The 18,449-nt window shown below is 45.5% G+C and overlaps 1 protein-coding gene across 1 annotated transcript in view; it reads right to left on the reverse strand.

The window, feature by feature from the left end:
- Window positions 1-874: 874 nt before the first annotated feature.
- slc27a4 (solute carrier family 27 member 4) overlaps window positions 875-18,449 on the reverse strand; it is a 32,238-nt gene continuing 14,663 nt past the window's right edge. Inside the window, exons 4-13 of the mRNA XM_014125609.3 lie at window positions 17,370-17,528; window positions 16,992-17,061; window positions 15,142-15,233; window positions 14,656-14,765; window positions 9,767-9,976; window positions 9,079-9,205; window positions 8,613-8,750; window positions 8,056-8,220; window positions 5,264-5,410; window positions 875-4,985 (exon numbers count right to left, since the gene is read on the reverse strand). Of these exons, the coding sequence (XP_013981084.1) occupies window positions 4,828-4,985; window positions 5,264-5,410; window positions 8,056-8,220; window positions 8,613-8,750; window positions 9,079-9,205; window positions 9,767-9,976; window positions 14,656-14,765; window positions 15,142-15,233; window positions 16,992-17,061; window positions 17,370-17,528 (1,376 nt within the window). The 3' untranslated portion in view covers window positions 875-4,827. The remainder of the gene's footprint in view (window positions 4,986-5,263; window positions 5,411-8,055; window positions 8,221-8,612; window positions 8,751-9,078; window positions 9,206-9,766; window positions 9,977-14,655; window positions 14,766-15,141; window positions 15,234-16,991; window positions 17,062-17,369; window positions 17,529-18,449) is intronic.

The raw sequence follows: 18,449 nt of genomic DNA on the forward strand, positions 1-18,449 counted from the left end.
GATGGATCAATAGAGATGGGTGTAACATCAGTGGATGGATCAATAGAGATGGGTGTAACATCAGTGGATGGATCAATAGCGATGGGTGTAACATCAGTGGATGGATCAATAGAGATGGGTGTAACATCAGTGGATGGATCAATAGAGATGGGTGTAACATCAGTGGATGGATCAATAGCGATGGGTGTAACATCAGCACTCCATTATTGGTTCGACCAGCCATAGCCAGGTGTACCGCGGGTCAGCTTACATTGCAGGTTAAGAGAATTAACGTAGCAGGTTAGGATAATGAGGTTAAGGTTAGGAAAAGGGTTAGGGTTAGCTAAAATGCATAGCAGGTTAGGATAATTAACGTGACAGGTTCGGAGAATTAACGTGTCAGATTAGGAGAATGAGGTTAAGGTTAAGAAACGGATTAGGCTTAGCTAAAATGCTACAGTTGTCAACAATCGAGTCGTTGTGAGGCCAAATCAGCCCCGCAAAACAGTATTGAGTGGTAACAAACCTGCCCAATTAGCTGATTCACTTTCCATATACCCACTTCTGTTGATCCTCCCACTTCTGTTGATCCTCCCACTTCTGTTGATCCTCCCACTTCTGTTGATCCTCCCACTTCTGTTGATCCTCCCACTTCTGTTGATCCTCCCACTTCTGTTGATCCTCCCACTTCTGTTGATCCTCCCACTTCTGTTTACACGCCCATTTTCAGACACACTCCGTCTATGCAGTTACCCATGACTCCAAAAATCACCTAACATATTCAATGCAGGCTTCTAGTTCTACATCCTACTTCCTGTTTGTCAGTATCATCGGGTCTCATGATTGGCTCAAGCATACCATACAACTGATATGAACCAATCATAAAAAAGCAAGGTATAGAGCATTATTTATTTACCATTTGAGACTCTTCACTTCAACACAATATACAACCATGGTAAACAAAGTAAGTTTCCATTCATCAATCTGTTTTATTCATTATCCATCATCCCAGTACTATAGAAGAGCAATGCATTGATATTTCAACAATATATTTTATAAATAAATGAGACATTCTTTGATACAGTTTGTTAGTAGGACATAATAATAATGTTTACTCCTATGGAATGAGGGTTCACTGGTATGGTAGGCGGCAGCCAGGATGATTTTTCTGGGAAACAGCGCCTCCCTCTGGTTAAAGACCTGACCAACAACCCTGTCCCTCACACATTACAATACCTCCCATTGGTTTGTGACACATTTGCCCTGTCCAGAAACAACTCCTAGCCTCTTACCCCTCAGTGTGTAAGTTCTACACAACTTCCTAGGAGCTAGGAAGTTGTTGCTGGATATCACCAAACAGAGTAAACTGATAACCTCTGAGGTTATCAGGTTATCAGTATGTCTCTCTATTCAGTGTCACAGGAATAAGACAGCAGTACTAAAGATAACACTGAAATTGGGATGTGTGGGTACTAGGTAGGCCTGTTCTCTGTGCATGCCTGCCCACAAGGCTTTAGAAACAGCGGCATCAAAGTTACAGTGCAAAGCAACAGTATTGATGTAATGGCTTATAAAGTAAGCACGTGGCCATTATTCATACTAATCTCAAGTTTCCACATATTTTATTCTGCTGGGAACAGAGTAGTCTCGCTCACCAGACTCAGGGAACTCTGCACAGTTGTGAGATGAGACTGCTTGCTGTTTGGGGTTTTAGGCTGGGTTTCTCTACATCACTTTGTGACATCTGCTGATGTAAAAAGGGCTTTATAAATACATTTGATTGATTGATTGATTGATTGATTGATTGATTGACTGGGGACAGATTGACAAGAGACATATTGGAATGGAATGTAGTTCTAGTGGAATGTAGGACTAAACCTGTATCTTAAGCGGTTGTACCGTAGCTATCCAAACAATGCACTCTGATATTTCCATACTCTCCTTCGACTTTCATCTGTGTGTGTGTGTCACATTGTGACCAATGCAGGACAGGTATGAAAACAGAGAGGGCCTCCGCACAGCAGACTGTATAGAAGGGCTGGAGTTTGGCGCCCTCTAGTGGTCAGGGGCTGTCATAGGCGTGGGTGCTGGTCAACGGTCTAACAGGCAGGCAGACAAACTCGCAGAGCCTATTCACTCACTTCCAGAATACTGATACATTAAAGCTTTGATTTCACACACAGAAAATAACAGACATACAAACGCAACGCATAGCTCTGACACAGTCAATGCACATTCAAATAAGGAATAATTCATACTTAAAAAATGTAAATTTAAATTCCCCAAAAAAGGAAGTGGGAAACACATGTGGGGCAGACAGGAGGTGCATCTCAATAGTCTAAAATGGATCCCGCTCCTTGTCTCCTCTCCTTTAACACAACAACACAACAGGTTAGGTGAAAGCAATATGGCTATGGCTGTTTTTCACTTGTCTCCACTCCTTTCATATCAGTGCAGATGAAGGAAAGAAGACAAGGGAGGAAACCACTTAAGACTATTGCCCAATGCACATCCAGATTCCTCTGGGGCTGCCCAGTCATGCGCCACCTTGTGGTCATACTATCCTATGACACCCCAGGATCAAAAACATCAAAGCAGCATTCTCATATATAACCCCCAAAATGTATATATTCCTCTTTACAATATAATTGTTGGTCTAATTGTTTTCTTCTTCAAACATGTTTCCTCTTTAAACATTGTGAGCAACAAAACGATCATCAATAATAATAAATACACAAAATGATGGATAGAGCTGGAGAGCAAGGTCATCACTTCCTCTTCCTCATCATCCAAGGTGTGCACGTGTAAGACGACAGAGACACGCCAGACAGGAGACAAAGGGGAGGAACCTGGGATAGATAGCAAACTACGCTACCCATGATCCTCAGCTTTGTAGGAGAATCATTCTCCCCCGGTCTCCACCATCGATTTCACACAGACAGGATATTTGGCTTGCCAAACTGGCTCATGATTTGTTTGCTTGTTTTGAGAGGACATAGAGACAGAGCGTACACTGACACTCGGAGTGGAGACAGTAGTAGTGCATTATGTGCGCTGAGAAAATAACAGCATGACAGAAAATGTCTAGCCATAAGAGAAGCAAGGATCAAAACAGAAGTGTCTGGGTGGGGTGAGAGTGTGAGGTACTTGGTGGGAGACATGCCTTACGGGAGTGAGGGGGTGGGAATAACATGATGGAGAGTTGAATGAATAAGTAAGGATAGAGATTGAGGGAATAGGGTGCTACGGGACAGTAGGGAGAGAGGGAAGAGACTGAGGGGAGAGACTATGGGACAGAAGGGAGTAAGGGGTGAAGGAGTAGGGTGTTATGGGACAGGGCCTGTGAATCTGAGTTGGTAAACTCACAGTGAAGGCACAGTGCTCTGTTTGTGTTGATCATTCATGCTGCTAAGAAGATGAAACAAGAAAGAAGATGAACAAGCAACGATGATGACGAGAATGATCTTGACGATGATGACGAGAATGATCTTGACGATGATGACGAGAATGATCTTGACCTTTTCCTCTCAACTCTTTTCGATCGTTTGGTTTGCTGCACCAGAGTCTGAGAGAGCACCAGAATATTACTCTGCTCACATTAAATCCTCAACAACACCTCAACAGAGACAGACAGAAGTTGGTGCTTTTCAATTCAGCTCTCTCTTTGTCCGGCTTTAAAATATCCACTATGCCATAGCATTTAGGCCCAACCTGCACAATACTGACAGAAACCCTCCCCGTCTAATCAGAACATTCAGAAACAGAATCTTCTACACCAGATTTCGAACTTTCAGAATCCTGTTTGAAACTGTGAGAGTTATGTGTTCTAGTGGCTGGTGGTTGGTTGAAGAAGGGGAGGAGAACCCCGTAAGGAAGTGGGGGGAGGTCAGGAGAAAGCCGAGCGCAGTCGTGGACATAGCATAACATGATTAGCATTTTGATCCGCATTTTATTAGGAACTTGATGTTAAACATCATCGTTTCTTTTTAAATATGTTTAGACTACTCTACAAATTAAATATATTTGGTGTAATGCAGACATATTTCAATATTATAGACAGCTTCTTCTCAGATCACCTTATGGCTGGCTGATTATTGATCTGCCAATGCCGGATCCCAGTTTCAACCACATGTGAATCTCCCTCAAATGACATACAGCCTCTAGGCTTGCTGTACCGTATGTCTAACATGGATGGGTAGACCCCGCTCCACTAAAACCAATCTGTCATTTTGTGTCACAACAGAAGCCACTGGTCACTGACTGGGCATTGTGCAGGCTGGGCCTCAGATGGAGTGACCTCATCAACATTAGACAGACAAACTGACAGACCAATAGGAGTGCTTCCTTTGTTCAATTCACGTTCCTTCATTGTGCCATGTTCATGTTCCTCTAACTAGGTCTTTTTTTAAAGATTTGGAGTAAGTTATTATGTTTTTGCATTCTGGAGACATGCCACATGCCCCTCTCAGCGAACAAGTTGTGTCCTTCCAGCGAGCGCTCCTCTTGGTCCAGGTCAGGTGAAGCTCTGGGGTGGGGGGGGTGAAGGGTCGGGGGAAGTGCCTCAGGGGTCAAAGGGAAAAGATCGCTCTAGGTGTATCATGGGATATGGTGTCAGATTGGCTTGTCATGTGTTCCAGATGAGACCCAGCTGCCTCTTTCTGGTTGCTGAGGTAACGACGGGCGTGGGCTTAGAGAGAGCAGAGAGGGGGGTTGTGGGAGTTAGAGTTTTTCTGGGGGGGAGGGAGAGTGACTTCAGGTATAGGGGTGTTTCTGTGTGTGTGTGTGTGGGGGGGGGGGGGTTAGGGATATTAGCTGGGGGGGGAGGCAAAGAGTGACCAGATCTCACATTTACAGTTTCTGCTTCCCTGAGATGATGCTGCTGTAGAGCTCCTGGTGCAGCTCCACATAGCGCCCCCTGCTGGGGTCAAGGAAGTACAGTTTGTTTGACGTCATGCTTGGGTCAAAACCCTCCCGCCGCATCTCTGTCTTCTGGAACTTATAGGTGCCTGGAGGAGAAGAGTGAGGGTGAAGAGGAGAGATGGTAGTGCGGTAGAGAGGTGAATTAGAGACCAGGGGATGCTGCAGAAAGGAGGACGGCTCATCTCCCGAAGTGTGCACTCGTTCACTACTTCCCACAAATCTAAAAGCATTGGATTGCTGGAGGCATGGGCTAGTGGGAGTTTCCACCACATTTCTTATACCAGTAATTTCATTTCAAAGTGAACAAATGCACACTTTGGGAGGAAGGAGAGATCATTGGGACACAGCTCCAGACTGAACCCACCTGTCTTGTTGACCTCGTTGAGGAAGCGTAGGAAGACGGGTCGTGCGTATGGCGGCAGGGCTTTCTCCAGATCCTTCCCAAACTTTTCCAGGTCTGTAGACCTCTCTGGATCTGCTACGGCAGCCATCCCAGCCTTCCCCTCAGCTCCTGAGACAATGTAAAAACCCCAAAAGCTTTTATTGTTTTATGGTACGGTCATTTAATTAACCTTGATTTAACCAGGAAAGACCACTGAGGTCATACAACTCTTTTGAAAGGGCGACCTGTACATACAATTAGTGAAAGATCAAGTCATTCACAGCTGTTGTAACAGCCAAGAGACAGCTGGAATTGCCTTAGAGGAAAACATGCTTTAGTGATGACATCATGGGTCAAGCATTCCAAACCCTGTCTGCTGCTGCTCAGTGCTCACCGCCACCACATTACCGCCAGTAGGCTACACGGTCGGTCGGCGAAACTCACTCAAGCAGACAGACGTGACTAACAACATCCTTGAAAGCGCAAAGCAAAGCACACACCCTTGACCCGCCATTGGCAGTCACAGCACTGTAGTTCTTCCTCTTCTCCCGTCACCAGAACTGGGGAGAGTTTCACATAAGCTTTGAAGCTAACGCGGTACTTTATTTCACATGACGACTCAGTCCGACGCCACTCGTGGAACAGCAAAGTGTTTAATTTGACACATTTTGTTTGGCCACATACAGAAGAAACATCGACTGGCTGTGTGGCTGGGTTGTCCACAGAAAGCAAAAAAGTGCCAGGGTAGCTAACCTTTCTGTGGGGTAACCTTTCTGTGGGGAAACTATAATGCTGAAGAGGTGGGGGGAGGGTATGGGTTTTATGCAGTTGTTTGATGGGTTTTGATAACATGGATTAAAAAAAGAGCTGTGTTGACCTAGGGTGGTCTAGCATCCTTAGGTCATATATAGTAGCAGGCTCAAGGGGGTGGGGTTTCCACGTCACCCAGTTCAATAGCCAAACACGTACACAAAGCACAACTAGAATACAAAATGGGGAATTTATTAGGGAGATTTGCATACTGTGGGAAAGTGGGGGAATTCAGCGACCAGTTCAGAGTCCACAATCCGTTCCATTCTCCAGGGGTAATCCTAAATCTCGGGTCCTCAGCCAAACCGGTTCAGTACACAGTGGGGGGTAATCAGACAGTCCAGGTCACAACGGTAATATAGATCGCTCGCACACACACACACACCTCTCCCTGTTTGTGCAGCCCGCTTCCTCTTTTATCCGCAAGCACTCCACGGCTTAATGATCCACAGGCTATACATTCCCCTCTCTCCCTGCCGCCTGCCACAGTATATATACGGTTTGGTTCTGAAAATATGAAATATACTTATTCATTTCACTGAGGGATTTAGATGAGATTTTAGTCATTTAGCAGACACTCTTATCCAGGGCGACTTACAGTAGTAAATACATACATTTCATTTCATTCATACATTTTTTGTACTGGCCCCCCGTGGGAATCGAACCCACAACCCTGCCGTTGCACACACCATGCTGGCGTTGCAAACACCATGCTCTACCAACTGAGCCACAGGGAAGACCGGAGGGAAAGAGGGGAATGTATAACGTTTACATTTTGTCCGGATATGTTATTGTTAGCCATAAGGGACCATATGGGAGGAAAAAAGACAGTCTGGTACGAGTCAACATGACAGCCGTGAGTTGGGAGGAGTGAGCACTTTGGGGCAGAGGTCAGGTCAAATGAAGTGAGGAAGAACAGATATCGCTAAGGTTCTGTCTAGCAACAGAGATGCATTGGCTGTTCAGATGTGTAGGAGGAGACTCAGCATAGGAGAAAGGGTTAAATATCAGCGCTTGTGTGAATATGTATTTTGTCTTATGCAGCTGTATCGACCCAATGTGTGAATAAACTTGGTTTGAGCTTTATTAAGCATCCGTGAGTTTTAATAGGTTAATTTAGAACCTAACAATACTGAACAAAAATAGAAACGCAACATGTAAAGTGCTGGTCTCATGTTTCGTGAGCTGAAATAAAAGATCCCAGAAATGTTCCATAAACACAAAAAGCTAATTTCTCTCACAAATTTGTTTACATCCCTGTTAGTGAGCATTTCTCCTTTGTCAAGATAATCCATCGACCTGACAGGTGTGGCATATCAAGAAGCTGGTTAAACAGCGTGATCATTACACAGGTGCACCTGTGTATAATAAAAGGCCACTCTAAAATGTGCCGTTTTGTAACACAACACAATGCCACAGACGTTTCAAGATTTGACGGAGAGTGCAATTGGCATGCTGACTGCAGGAATGTCCACCACAGCCGTTTCCAGATAATGTAATGTTAATTTCTCTACCATAAGCTGACTCCAACGTCATTTTACAGAATTTGGCAGTAGGTCCAACCAGCCTAACAACCGTAGAGCACGTGTAACCACGCTAGCCCAGAACCTCAACATCCGGCTTCTTCATCTGCAGGATCGTCAGAGGGGGGAGGGTGGGTGCTGAGGAGTATTTGTGTCTGTAATAAAGCCCTTTTGTGGGGAACAACTCATTCTGATTGGCTGGGCCTGGCTCTACAGTGGGTGGGTCTGACTCCCAAGTGTGTGGTCCTATGCCCTCCCAGGCCCAACCCATGGCTGTGCCGCTGCCCAGTCATGTGAAATCCATAGATTAGGGCCTAATGAATTTATTTCAATTGACTGATTTCCTTATATGACCTGTAGCTCAGCAAAATCTTACAAATTGTTGCATGTTGTGTTTATATTTTTGTTCAGTATATATATATAAGATCTGTGTTACTGTACCTGGGACCTCGACTCCATAGACCACCACGTCCTTCATGTCCAATAGACGACTCAAGGTCCCCTCCACTTCCGTGGTCGACACGTTCTCTCCCTTCCAGCGGAACGTGTCCCCAGTACGGTCCTTAAAGTACATGTAACCATACTGGTCCATGATGAGGACATCGCCTGGAGGGAGACAGGGGTAATAAGCATAAGAATGTGTGTGTGTGTGTGTGTGTGTGTGTGTGCATGCGTGCGTGCGTTTGTAAAGTACAAGTAACCATACTGGTCCATGATGCCTCAACACCAGAATGTGTGTGTATGTGAGTGTGAGTGTGAGTGTGAGAGAGAGAGAGAGAGAGAGAGGAGAGAGAGAGAGAGAGAGAGAGAGAGAGAGAGAGAGAGAGAGAGAGAGAGAGAGAAATAAAAGAGAGCGAGCGAGTGGGAGAGAGATGTAGGTAAAAAAAGGGGAAAGTGAGAAAGAGGGAGAAAAGGGGACAGAGAGAGAGAGAGAGAGCAAGAGATTGATTGATAGATAGAGACAGGGGGATCTATGATAAAGTTTAGTAGCCTTTTACCTGACAGATAGGCACTATCTCCCTTCTTGAAGACGTTGTTAGCGATCTTCTTGGTGGTGGCGCCTTCGTTCACGTAGCCATCAAACCTTCTCAGGGGATCATTCTGAATTATCCTACCCACCAACTGGCCGGGCTCACCTAGACAGAGAGAGAGAGAGACAGAGAGTCTATTACATAAAGCAACAGGCCTGGCCAACTCAACTACTGCAAACATAACAAATACAACATTTTAGTCACATCGACCTTTTGTGCAACCTTGCTGCTTTTGTTAACAAATGTTTACTTAGTTTACTTACCCAAGTAAACACAGTGTGCGGTTGTCCATTCCACCAGTTTGCTTTGGGTTTTGCTTCTCCTAATATACATTGGTGAACTAAAATGTGACTTTAGGTGGGCAAAACTAAATATTCAACCACTGTAAAACAGGTATAAATATGTATAGAATGGGTATAGGGCGGTGACATACCAGGCTTGCATGGGATGCAGACTCCATCGGGCCCTCTAATGAGCTCCATAGTCTCTTCGTCCACCTTCACCAGTCTGATGGGGTAGATGAAGGGGAGGATCTGGCTGTTGAATCCGCACGCTCCCGTCTGGTGGATAGATAACATTACTACAACATTACCAAACTGTAACATCAACCCAACTAACAACTAGTGGGTATACTACAGGGTTGTGCGGTAGACGAAGGGGAGGATCTGGCTGTTCAACCCGCTACACTACCGTCTGACAATAGAGGCAACATTACCGCAAACAACTACTGGTCAACCCAACTCAACTACTGTTACAGAAAAACAGTGCACTGAAACTCTGTTAACCTTACTGCAAATAGCTACATAGGTCAGACGAGGCAAATTAATGGGAGAATGGAGATACACAGCATGCAGTCCAAATTCAATAAAGAGTGACAACTAATACACGACTTTTACACCTGACGATTAAATATCATATAATAAACTACAAGACTGGTGAGTTCTTTGAGCCCTGTGACAACATAATTAAGACCAGGCAGCGTTACAAAGTGGATGTTGATCCCCATGGACTAGATACTACAGTAAAGACAACATGCCCTGTGAGAGCCAAAAGGTCAAGCTACACCATGTCATTTGAGATATAGGTTTTGCTACAACCAAAATGTCCGCCTAACGCCTCACCATGTTGCCGAAGTTGCCTAGGCTGCAGTTGCACTCTGTGGCTCCATAGAACTCAGCTATCTGTGGCACGTTGAAGCGAGAGGTAAACTCCTCCCAGATGGACTGGCGCAGGCCGTTACCCAGCGCCATGCGGACCCGGTGTTGCCGCTCTATGTCCTTTACTGGCTGGTTCAACAGGTACCGGCAGATCTCCCCGATGTACTGGACAATCTGGGGAACAGAGTCAATAAGTCAGTCAATCCATCAATCAATCACCAGCACAGCGAGACGAGGGGGTATGAGTGAGGAACTACAACACCTGGCCACATACCACTCTTAACACCCTTCCTTTATTATTCCACAAATCTTCTTGAGCTACTCTACCGTTCAAAAGTTTGGGGTCACTTAGAAATGTCCTGGTTTTTGAAAGAAAAGCAACTCTTTTGTCTCTTAAAAGAACATAAAATTGATCAGAAATACAGTGTAGACATTGTTCATGTTGTAAATGACTATTGTAGCTGGAAACGACAGACTTTTTATGGAATATCTACATAGGCGTACAGAGGCCCATTATCAGCAACCATCACTCCTGTGTTCCAATGGCACGTTGTGTTAGCTAACAGCGCAAACTGGCTCTAACCAGAATAGAAAGAGGAATGGGAGGCCCCGGTGCACAACTGAGCAAGGGGACAAGTACATTAGTGTACTAAGTTTGAGCCTATTCCTGGAAACATTGAACCACTGTAGTTTACATCAATTATAATTTCTAAGTGGAAGTTGGAATAGTTATATTTGAGTGTTTCAGCGAATGGTTAGTGAGGGAGGCCCTGCTCTCTCGCTTCTCCAGTTGTTTAGTTCATTTTCTTTCCAATCTCCTTTGCATTAGCGTAGCCTCTCCTGTAGCCTGTCAACTATGTGTCTGTCTATCCTTGTTCTCTCCTCTCTGCACAGGCCACACAAACGCTTCACACCGCATGGCCGCTGCCACTCTAACCTGGTGGTCCCAGCGCGCATGACCCACGTGGAGTTCCAGGTCTCCGGCAGCCTCTGGAACTGCCGGTCTGCGGCCAACAAGGCAAAGTTCATCTCAGCCTATGCTACCCTCCAGTCCCTCGACTTCTTGGCGCTGACCGAAACATGGATTACCACAGATAACACTGCTACTCCTACTGCTCTCTCCTCGTCTGCCCACGTGTTCTCGCACACCCCAAGAGCTTCTGGTCAGCAGGGTGGTGGCACTGGGATCCTCATCTCTCCCAAGTGGACATACTCTCCTTCTCCCCTGACCCATCTGTCTATCTCCTCCTTTGAATTCCATGCAGTCACAATCACTAGCCCATTCAAGCTTAACATCCTTATCATTTATCGCCCTCCAGGTTCCCTTGGAGAGTTCATCAATGAGCTTGACGCCTTGATAAGTTCCTTTCCTGAGGATGGCTCACCCCTCACAATTCTGGGTGACTTTAACCTCCCTACGTCTACCTTTGACTAATTTCTCTCTGCCTCCTTCTTTCCACTCCTCTCCTCTTTTGGCCTCACCCTCTCACCGTCCCCCCCTACTCACAAGGCAGGCAATGCGCTTGACCTCATCTTTACTAGATGCTGTTCTTCTACCAATCTCACTGCAACTCCCCTCCAAGTCTCCGACCACTACCTTGTATCCTTTTCCCTCTCGCTCTCCTCCAACACTACTCACTCTGCCCCAACTCAGATGGTATTGCGCCGTCGCAACCTTCGCTCTCTCTCTCCTGCTACTCTCTCGGCCGGCTCGGTCCTCCCCTCCTGCTCCGTGGCTCGACGACTCATTGCGAGCTCACAGAACAGGGCTCCGGGCAGCCGAGCGGAAATGGAGGAAAACTAGCCTCCCTGCGGACCTGGCATCTTTTCACTCCCTCCTCTCCACATTTTCTTCCTCTGTTTCTGCTGCTAAAGCCACTTTCTACCACTCTAAATTCCAAGCATCTGCCTCTAACCCTAGGAAGCTCTTTGCCACCTTCTCCTCCCTCCTGAATCATCCTCCCCCCTCCTCCCTCTCTGCGGACGCCTTTGTCAACCATTTTGAAAAGAAGGTTGACGACATTCGATCCTCGTTTGTTAAGTCAAACGACACCGCTGGTCCTGCTCACATTGCCCTACCCTATGCTTTGACCTCTTTCTCCCCTCTCTCTCCAGATGAAATCTTGCGACTTGTGACGGCCGGCCGCCCAACAACCTGCCCGCTTGACCCTATCCCCTCCTCTCTTCTCCAGACCATTTCCGGAGACCTTCTCCCTTACCTCACCTCGCTCATCAACTCATCCTTGACCGCTGGCTACGTCCCTTCCGTCTTCAAGAGAGCGAGAGTTGCACCCCTTCTCAAAAAACCTACACTCGATCCCTCCAATGTCAACAACTACAGACCAGTATCCCTTCTTTCTTTCCTCTCCAAAACTCTTGAGCGTGCCGTCCTTGGCCAGCTCTCTTGCTATCTTTCTCAGAATTACCTTCTTGATCTAAATCAGTCAGGTTTCAAGACTGGTCATTCAACTGAGACTGCTCTTCTCTGTGTCACGGAGGCTCTCCGCACTGCTAAAGCTAAGTCTCTCCCCTCTGCTCTCATCCTTCTAGACCTATCTGCTGCCTTTGATACTGTGAACCATCAGATCCTCCTCTCCACCCTCTCCGAGTTGGGCATCTCCGGCGCGGCTCACTCTTGGATTGCGTCCTACCTGACAGGTCGCTCCTACCAGGTGGCATGGCGAGAATCCGTCTCCGCACCACGTGCTCTCACCACTGGTGTCCCCCAGGGCTCAGTTCTAGGCCCTCTCCTATTCTCGCTATACACCAAGTCACTTGGCTCTGTCATATCCTCACATGGTCTCTCCTATCATTGCTACGCAGACGACACACAATTAATCTTCTCCTTTCCCCCTTCTGATAACCAGGTGGCGAATCGCATCTCTGCATGTCTGGCAGACATATCAGTGTGGATGACGGATCACCACCTCAAGCTGAACCTCGGCAAGATGGAGCTGCTCTTCCTCCCGGGGAAGGACTGCCCGTTCCATGATCTCGCCATCACGGTTGACAACTCCATTGTGTCCTCCTCCCAGAGTGCTAAGAGCCTTGGCGTGACACTGGACAACACCCTGTCGTTCTCCGCTAACATCAAGGCGGTGACCGATCCTGTAGGTTCATGCTCTACAACATTCGCAGAGTACGACCCTGCCTCACACAGGAAGCGGCGCAGGTCCTAATCCAGGCACTTGTCATCTCCCGTCTGGATTACTGCAACTCGCTGTTGGCGGGGCTCCCTGCCTGTGCCATCAAACCCCTACAACTCATCCAGAACGCCGCAGCCCGTCTGGTGTTCAACCTTCCCAAGTTCTCTCACGTCACCCCGCTCCTCCGCACACTCCACTGGCTTCCAGTTGAAGCTCACATCTGCTACAAGACCATGGTGCTTGCCTACGGAGCTGTGAGGGGAACGGCACCACTTCAGGCTCTGATCAGTCCCTACACCCAAAGAAGGGCACTGCGTTCATCCACCTCTGGCCTGCTCGCTTCCCTACCTCTGCGGAAGCACAGTTCCCGCTCAGCCCAGTCAAAACTGTTCGCTGCTCTGGCACCCCAATGGTGGAACAAGCTCCCTCACGACGCCAGGAACGCGGAGTCAATCACCACCTTCCGGAGACACCTGAAACCCCACCTCTTTAAGGAATACCTGGGATAGGATTAAGTAATCCTTCTAACCCCCCCCTACCCCCCCCCCCCCCCCCAAAAGATATAGATGTACTATTGTAAAGTGGTTGTTCCACTGGATATCATAAGGTGAATGCACCAATTTGTAAGTCACTCTGGATAAGAGCGTCTGCTAAATGACGTAAATGTAAATGTGTCTAGTTTGAGAAACAGACACCTCACAAGACCTCAACTGGCAGCTTCATTAAATAGTACCCGCAAAACACCAGTCTCAACGGCAACAGTGAAGAGGCAACTCCGGGATGCTGGTCTCCCAGGCAGAGTTGCAAAGAAAAAGCCTTCTGTGAAGGGAGCAGTACACAACGATGTATGTGATATTCAGTTTCTTGGCAATTTCGAGCATGGAATAGCCTTCATTTCTCAGAACAAGAATAGACTGATGAGTTTCAGAAGAAACTGGCAATTTTGAGCCTGTAATCAAACCCACAAATGCTGATGCTCCAGATACTCAACTAGTCTTTAATCAGCACACCAGTTTTCAGCTGTGCAAAAGGGTTTTCTAATGATCAATTAGCCTTTTAAAATTATAAACTTGGATTAGCTAACAACATTGGAACACAGGAGTGATGGTTGCTGATAATGGGCCTCTGTATGATGGGCCTATGTAGATATTCCATAAGAATTATGCAGTTTCCAGCTACTATAGTCATTTACAACAATAACAATGTCTACTGTATTTCTGATCAATTTGATGTTATTTTAATGGACAAAAAGATTGCTTTTCTTTCCAAAGCAAGGGCATTTCTATGTGACCCCGAACTTTTGAACGGTAGTGTATCTTTGGGTACTTCTGTAGAAAAATAGACAACAACCCGCTTTTATAATGCTGTCTACAACCCTTTGCAGAGCCCTTACCCAAAACATTACTGCAGATTTCACTACTTAGACATCCTGAACAGATTTCTCCCAGACCCCTAATCCTAAAACCAAATCTCCCAGAGCTATTGTTGAGCTTTTCTGTAGATAAACATCAGCCCAGTGGAACAATAAACTAACACTACCTTCTAACCCAAACTAACCCAAAACATGTATAGTATCTCCTCTCAGTCTCAACTGATCCCCACTTACCTTTTCTGTACAGATTTATCCTCCAGTCTCTGAGCTACTCTGTACTCATTCGGCTACTGAGTTAGATAGCTCACCATGCGGAGTGTGTGTGTGTGGCTCACCGTGCAGTTGTACTTGGCACAGTCATCCCAGAACCGGGAGGCAGAGAACTTCTTCTTGATAACCACTGTCATGCCATGGATCAGGCACTGCCCCACTCCGACTATGTTACCTGGGCAACATACGTATACGTTCAGCGTTTCAGAGGTAACACACATACACACTGACACCATAGCCACGGAAAGTAGTTTGCGGGGTGGGCGATGTTGAATTTTTTTTTATTTTGCCTGCGCTATTCATAAAAAAAAAAAGAGTTCTGAGTATTTGTTTTTAGTCTGATTTTTCAGGCGGTGCTGCAGCAACCTCAGCACCCCTACTTTCCGCGGCTGTGACTGACACGCACGCACACACACACACAAATTTAGCTTCACCCTCTCAAGCACACACTCGCACCTACGCATGTACGTACACAGACACACACAGGCATGTGCAGACACACACACCACACCACACCCGCAGCCACACACACACACTTGCAGCACTGTTACCTGCAGAGTGGTAGAGTGGAAGGCAATCGTACATCACGTCATCAGACGTCATCCCGAAGCCGTAGTATACCAACGCTGCCATACGGTAGTACCTGTCAAGCACAGGTGGGAGAGAGAGAGGTAAAGTTAGAAGAGAGGGGGAAGGAATGGTGGAGTGAAAGAGAGAGATCCTGTGCCCTCAGAAAGTATTTGCACCTTTTGACTTTTTCCTCATTTTGTTGTGTTACAGTCTGAATTGAAAATGGATTCAATTGAGATTTGTCGTCACTGGCCTACACACAATACCCCATAATGTCAAAGTGGACTTATGTTTTCCCGAAAGTTTTACAAATTAATTAAAAATGAAAAGCTGAAATGTCTTGGGTCAATAAGTATTCAACCCCTTTGTTATCGCAAAACTAAATAAGTTCAGAAGTTAAAATGTGCTTAACAATTCACATAATAAGTTGCATGGACTATGTGTGCAATAACTGTGTTTAACACGATTTTAGAATGACGTCCTCATCTCTGTACCCCACACAGATAATTGTAAGGTCCCTCAGTCGAGCAGTGAATTTCAAACACAGATTCAACCACAAAGACTAGGGAGGTTTTCCAATGACTCGCAAAGAAGAGCTCCTATTGGCAGATGAGTACACATTTAAAAAGCATACATTGAATATCCCTTTGAGCATGGTGAAGTTATTTATTACACTTTGGATGGAGTATCAATACACACAGTCACGACAAAGAAACAGGCGTCCTTCCTAACTCAGTTGCCAGAGAGGAAGGAAACCGCTCAGGGATTTCATCATGAGGCCAGTGGTGACTTTAAAACAGTTACAGAGTTTAATGGCTGTGATAAGAGGAAACTGAGGATGGATCAACAACATTGTAGTTACTCCCCAATACTAACCTAATTGACAGAGTGAAAAGAAGGAAACCTGAAAAATGTTTTAAAAAAGTCCTAAACAAAGCACTAAAGTAATACTGCATGTAATACTTTTTGTCCTGAATACAAATAGTTGTGTATCACTTTCCACATTTTCAAGCAAAGTGGTGGCTGCATCATGTTATGGGTATGCTTGTAATCATTAAGGACTGGGGAGTTTTTCAGGATAAAAAAGAAACGGAATGGAGCTAAGCACAGGCAAAATCCTAGAGGAAAACTGGTTCAGTCTGCTTTCCACCAGACACTGGCAGATTAATTCACCTTTCAGCAGGACAATAACCTAAAACACAAATCTACACTGGAGGCGCTTACCAAGAAGACAGTGAATGTTCCTGAGTGGGCGAGTTATAGTTTTGACTTAAATCTACTTGAAAATCTATAGCAAGACCTGAAAATGTCTGTCTAGCAATGATAAACAACCAATTTGACAGAGCTTGAAGAATTTTGAAAATAATAGGCAAACGTTGCACAATCCAGGTGTGGAAAGCTCTTAGACTTACCCAGAAAGACTCAGCTGTAATCACTGCCAAAGGTGCTTCTACAAAGTATTGACTCAGGGGTGTGAATACTTATGTAAATTATATATTACTGTATTTAATTTTCAATAAATGTGCTAAAATCTATAAAAACATGTTTTCACTTTGTTATTATGGGGTATTGTGTTTAGACGGGTGAGAAAAAAAATCTCTAAAACATTTTTTTAACTCGGGCTGTAACACAACAAAATGTGCAATAAGTCGTAATAGTAGTAATACTTCCTGAAGTCACGATAGATCGATAGAGCGAGAGAGCGAGAGCACCCTCTACAAACACTCCTCTTTGAAAAGGAGCTCCTGAGAGATAGTGTAGAGAAAGACAAGAAAGAGAGTGAGTGAGAGAGTGAGAGAGTGAGTAAGTAGAGGAGCTACTTAGTGCCTACCTGCTGTGAACCACGATGGCAGCTTTGGGCATCCCAGTGGTCCCAGATGTGTAGATGTAGAACAGACGATCTGTAAGACAGAGACAAGAAATCAATAAACACATACAAAAACAAATAAGGGAAAAAAAACTGTCAAAATAACAGAAATACAATAGAAAACAGTGGACAAACCAGTACAACTATGGGCTTGATTGATCTTGCTTGGCTAGCGCAATGGAAGCAATGGAATAGTCCCAAAAGTGAAAACACTGCACTTCAGACAGGTTCAATGAAATTCTCAAAATATTTGTAAGAATAAACTATTTGAGCCCAGGTCTGGCTCCTTATACAGTGTCTGAGTGTGACTGGATGGATTTTTTGAGTGACAGATTGACTGACCTGTGAAGCAGCGGTCTGGGCGGCTGGGCAGGTGGGTGGGGGCAGCGTCCAGAAGAGGCTCCAGGCACTCTGTCCCCACAGGAACATGTTTGGGGTCCCAGTCCCCTGAACATAGCATCTGCACTGTCTTCCCCATGGAACTGTGTATCTCACACATGGCTGGAGGACGGAGGGAGAGGAGGGAGGGATGGGGAGGGACGGAGAGGGACAGAGGGAGGGAGTGGGAGAGAGAAAGACAGAGAGAGAGAGAGAGAGAGAGAGAGAGAGAGAGAGAGAAATGACAAGAGAGAGTGAGTCAAAAGTTAATTTCACAGAAACAGAGACAAATAAAAAACCCTACTCAGTCTGCATTCTCTCGGCAGGAAAATGTGCTGATTGCATTTGGCATGTTTAAACGCAGAGGGATGCAGGGTTTCCAATTACTTAAAGATATAAACCAAAGGATAAAGATAGACTTGATATATACTGTATGCTTTATCATTACTCTGAACAGGACCCCACATCTCTACATAGTCAATAGCCATGTGTCCTTCCTCTTCTTACTATAGAATAAACATCTCTCTCCTTTCTCTGTCATCCCCCATCTGTTGAGGCTCCACGTCAGTGTATTCCAGTTCAAATAAATAAGGCTGGCCTGCAAATTAGAACACTTCCTCCTTGTATTCGTAGTCAGACATGTTGGATGCGTAACATGTTGGAAGCGTAGTAGTTTGAAAGAAAAAATATATTAGCTAGCTAGTGGACACGTTGTTGTGGACTGGCTAGACTGCTTCTGAACCAAATTAAATCAAATTGAATTTGTCACACGCGCCGAATACAAAAGGCTATAGACTTTACCGTGAAATACTTGAAATAATAAGTGGTGGCTGCATCATGTTATGGGTATGCTTGTAATGGTTAAGGACTGGGGAGTTTTCACAGGATAAAAAAATAAACAGAATGGAGCTAAGCACAGGCAAAATCCTAGAGGAAAACATGGTTCAGTCTGCTTTCCACCAGACACTGGGAGATTAATTTACCTTTCAGAAGGACAATAAACTAAAGTGACTAGGTATCAGGATAGATAATAATAAGAGTAAA

The sequence above is a fragment of the Salmo salar genome, chromosome 01 (assembly GCF_965601325.2).
Source record: "Salmo salar chromosome 01, fSalSal1, whole genome shotgun sequence".
Taxonomy (NCBI): domain Eukaryota; kingdom Metazoa; phylum Chordata; class Actinopteri; order Salmoniformes; family Salmonidae; genus Salmo; species Salmo salar.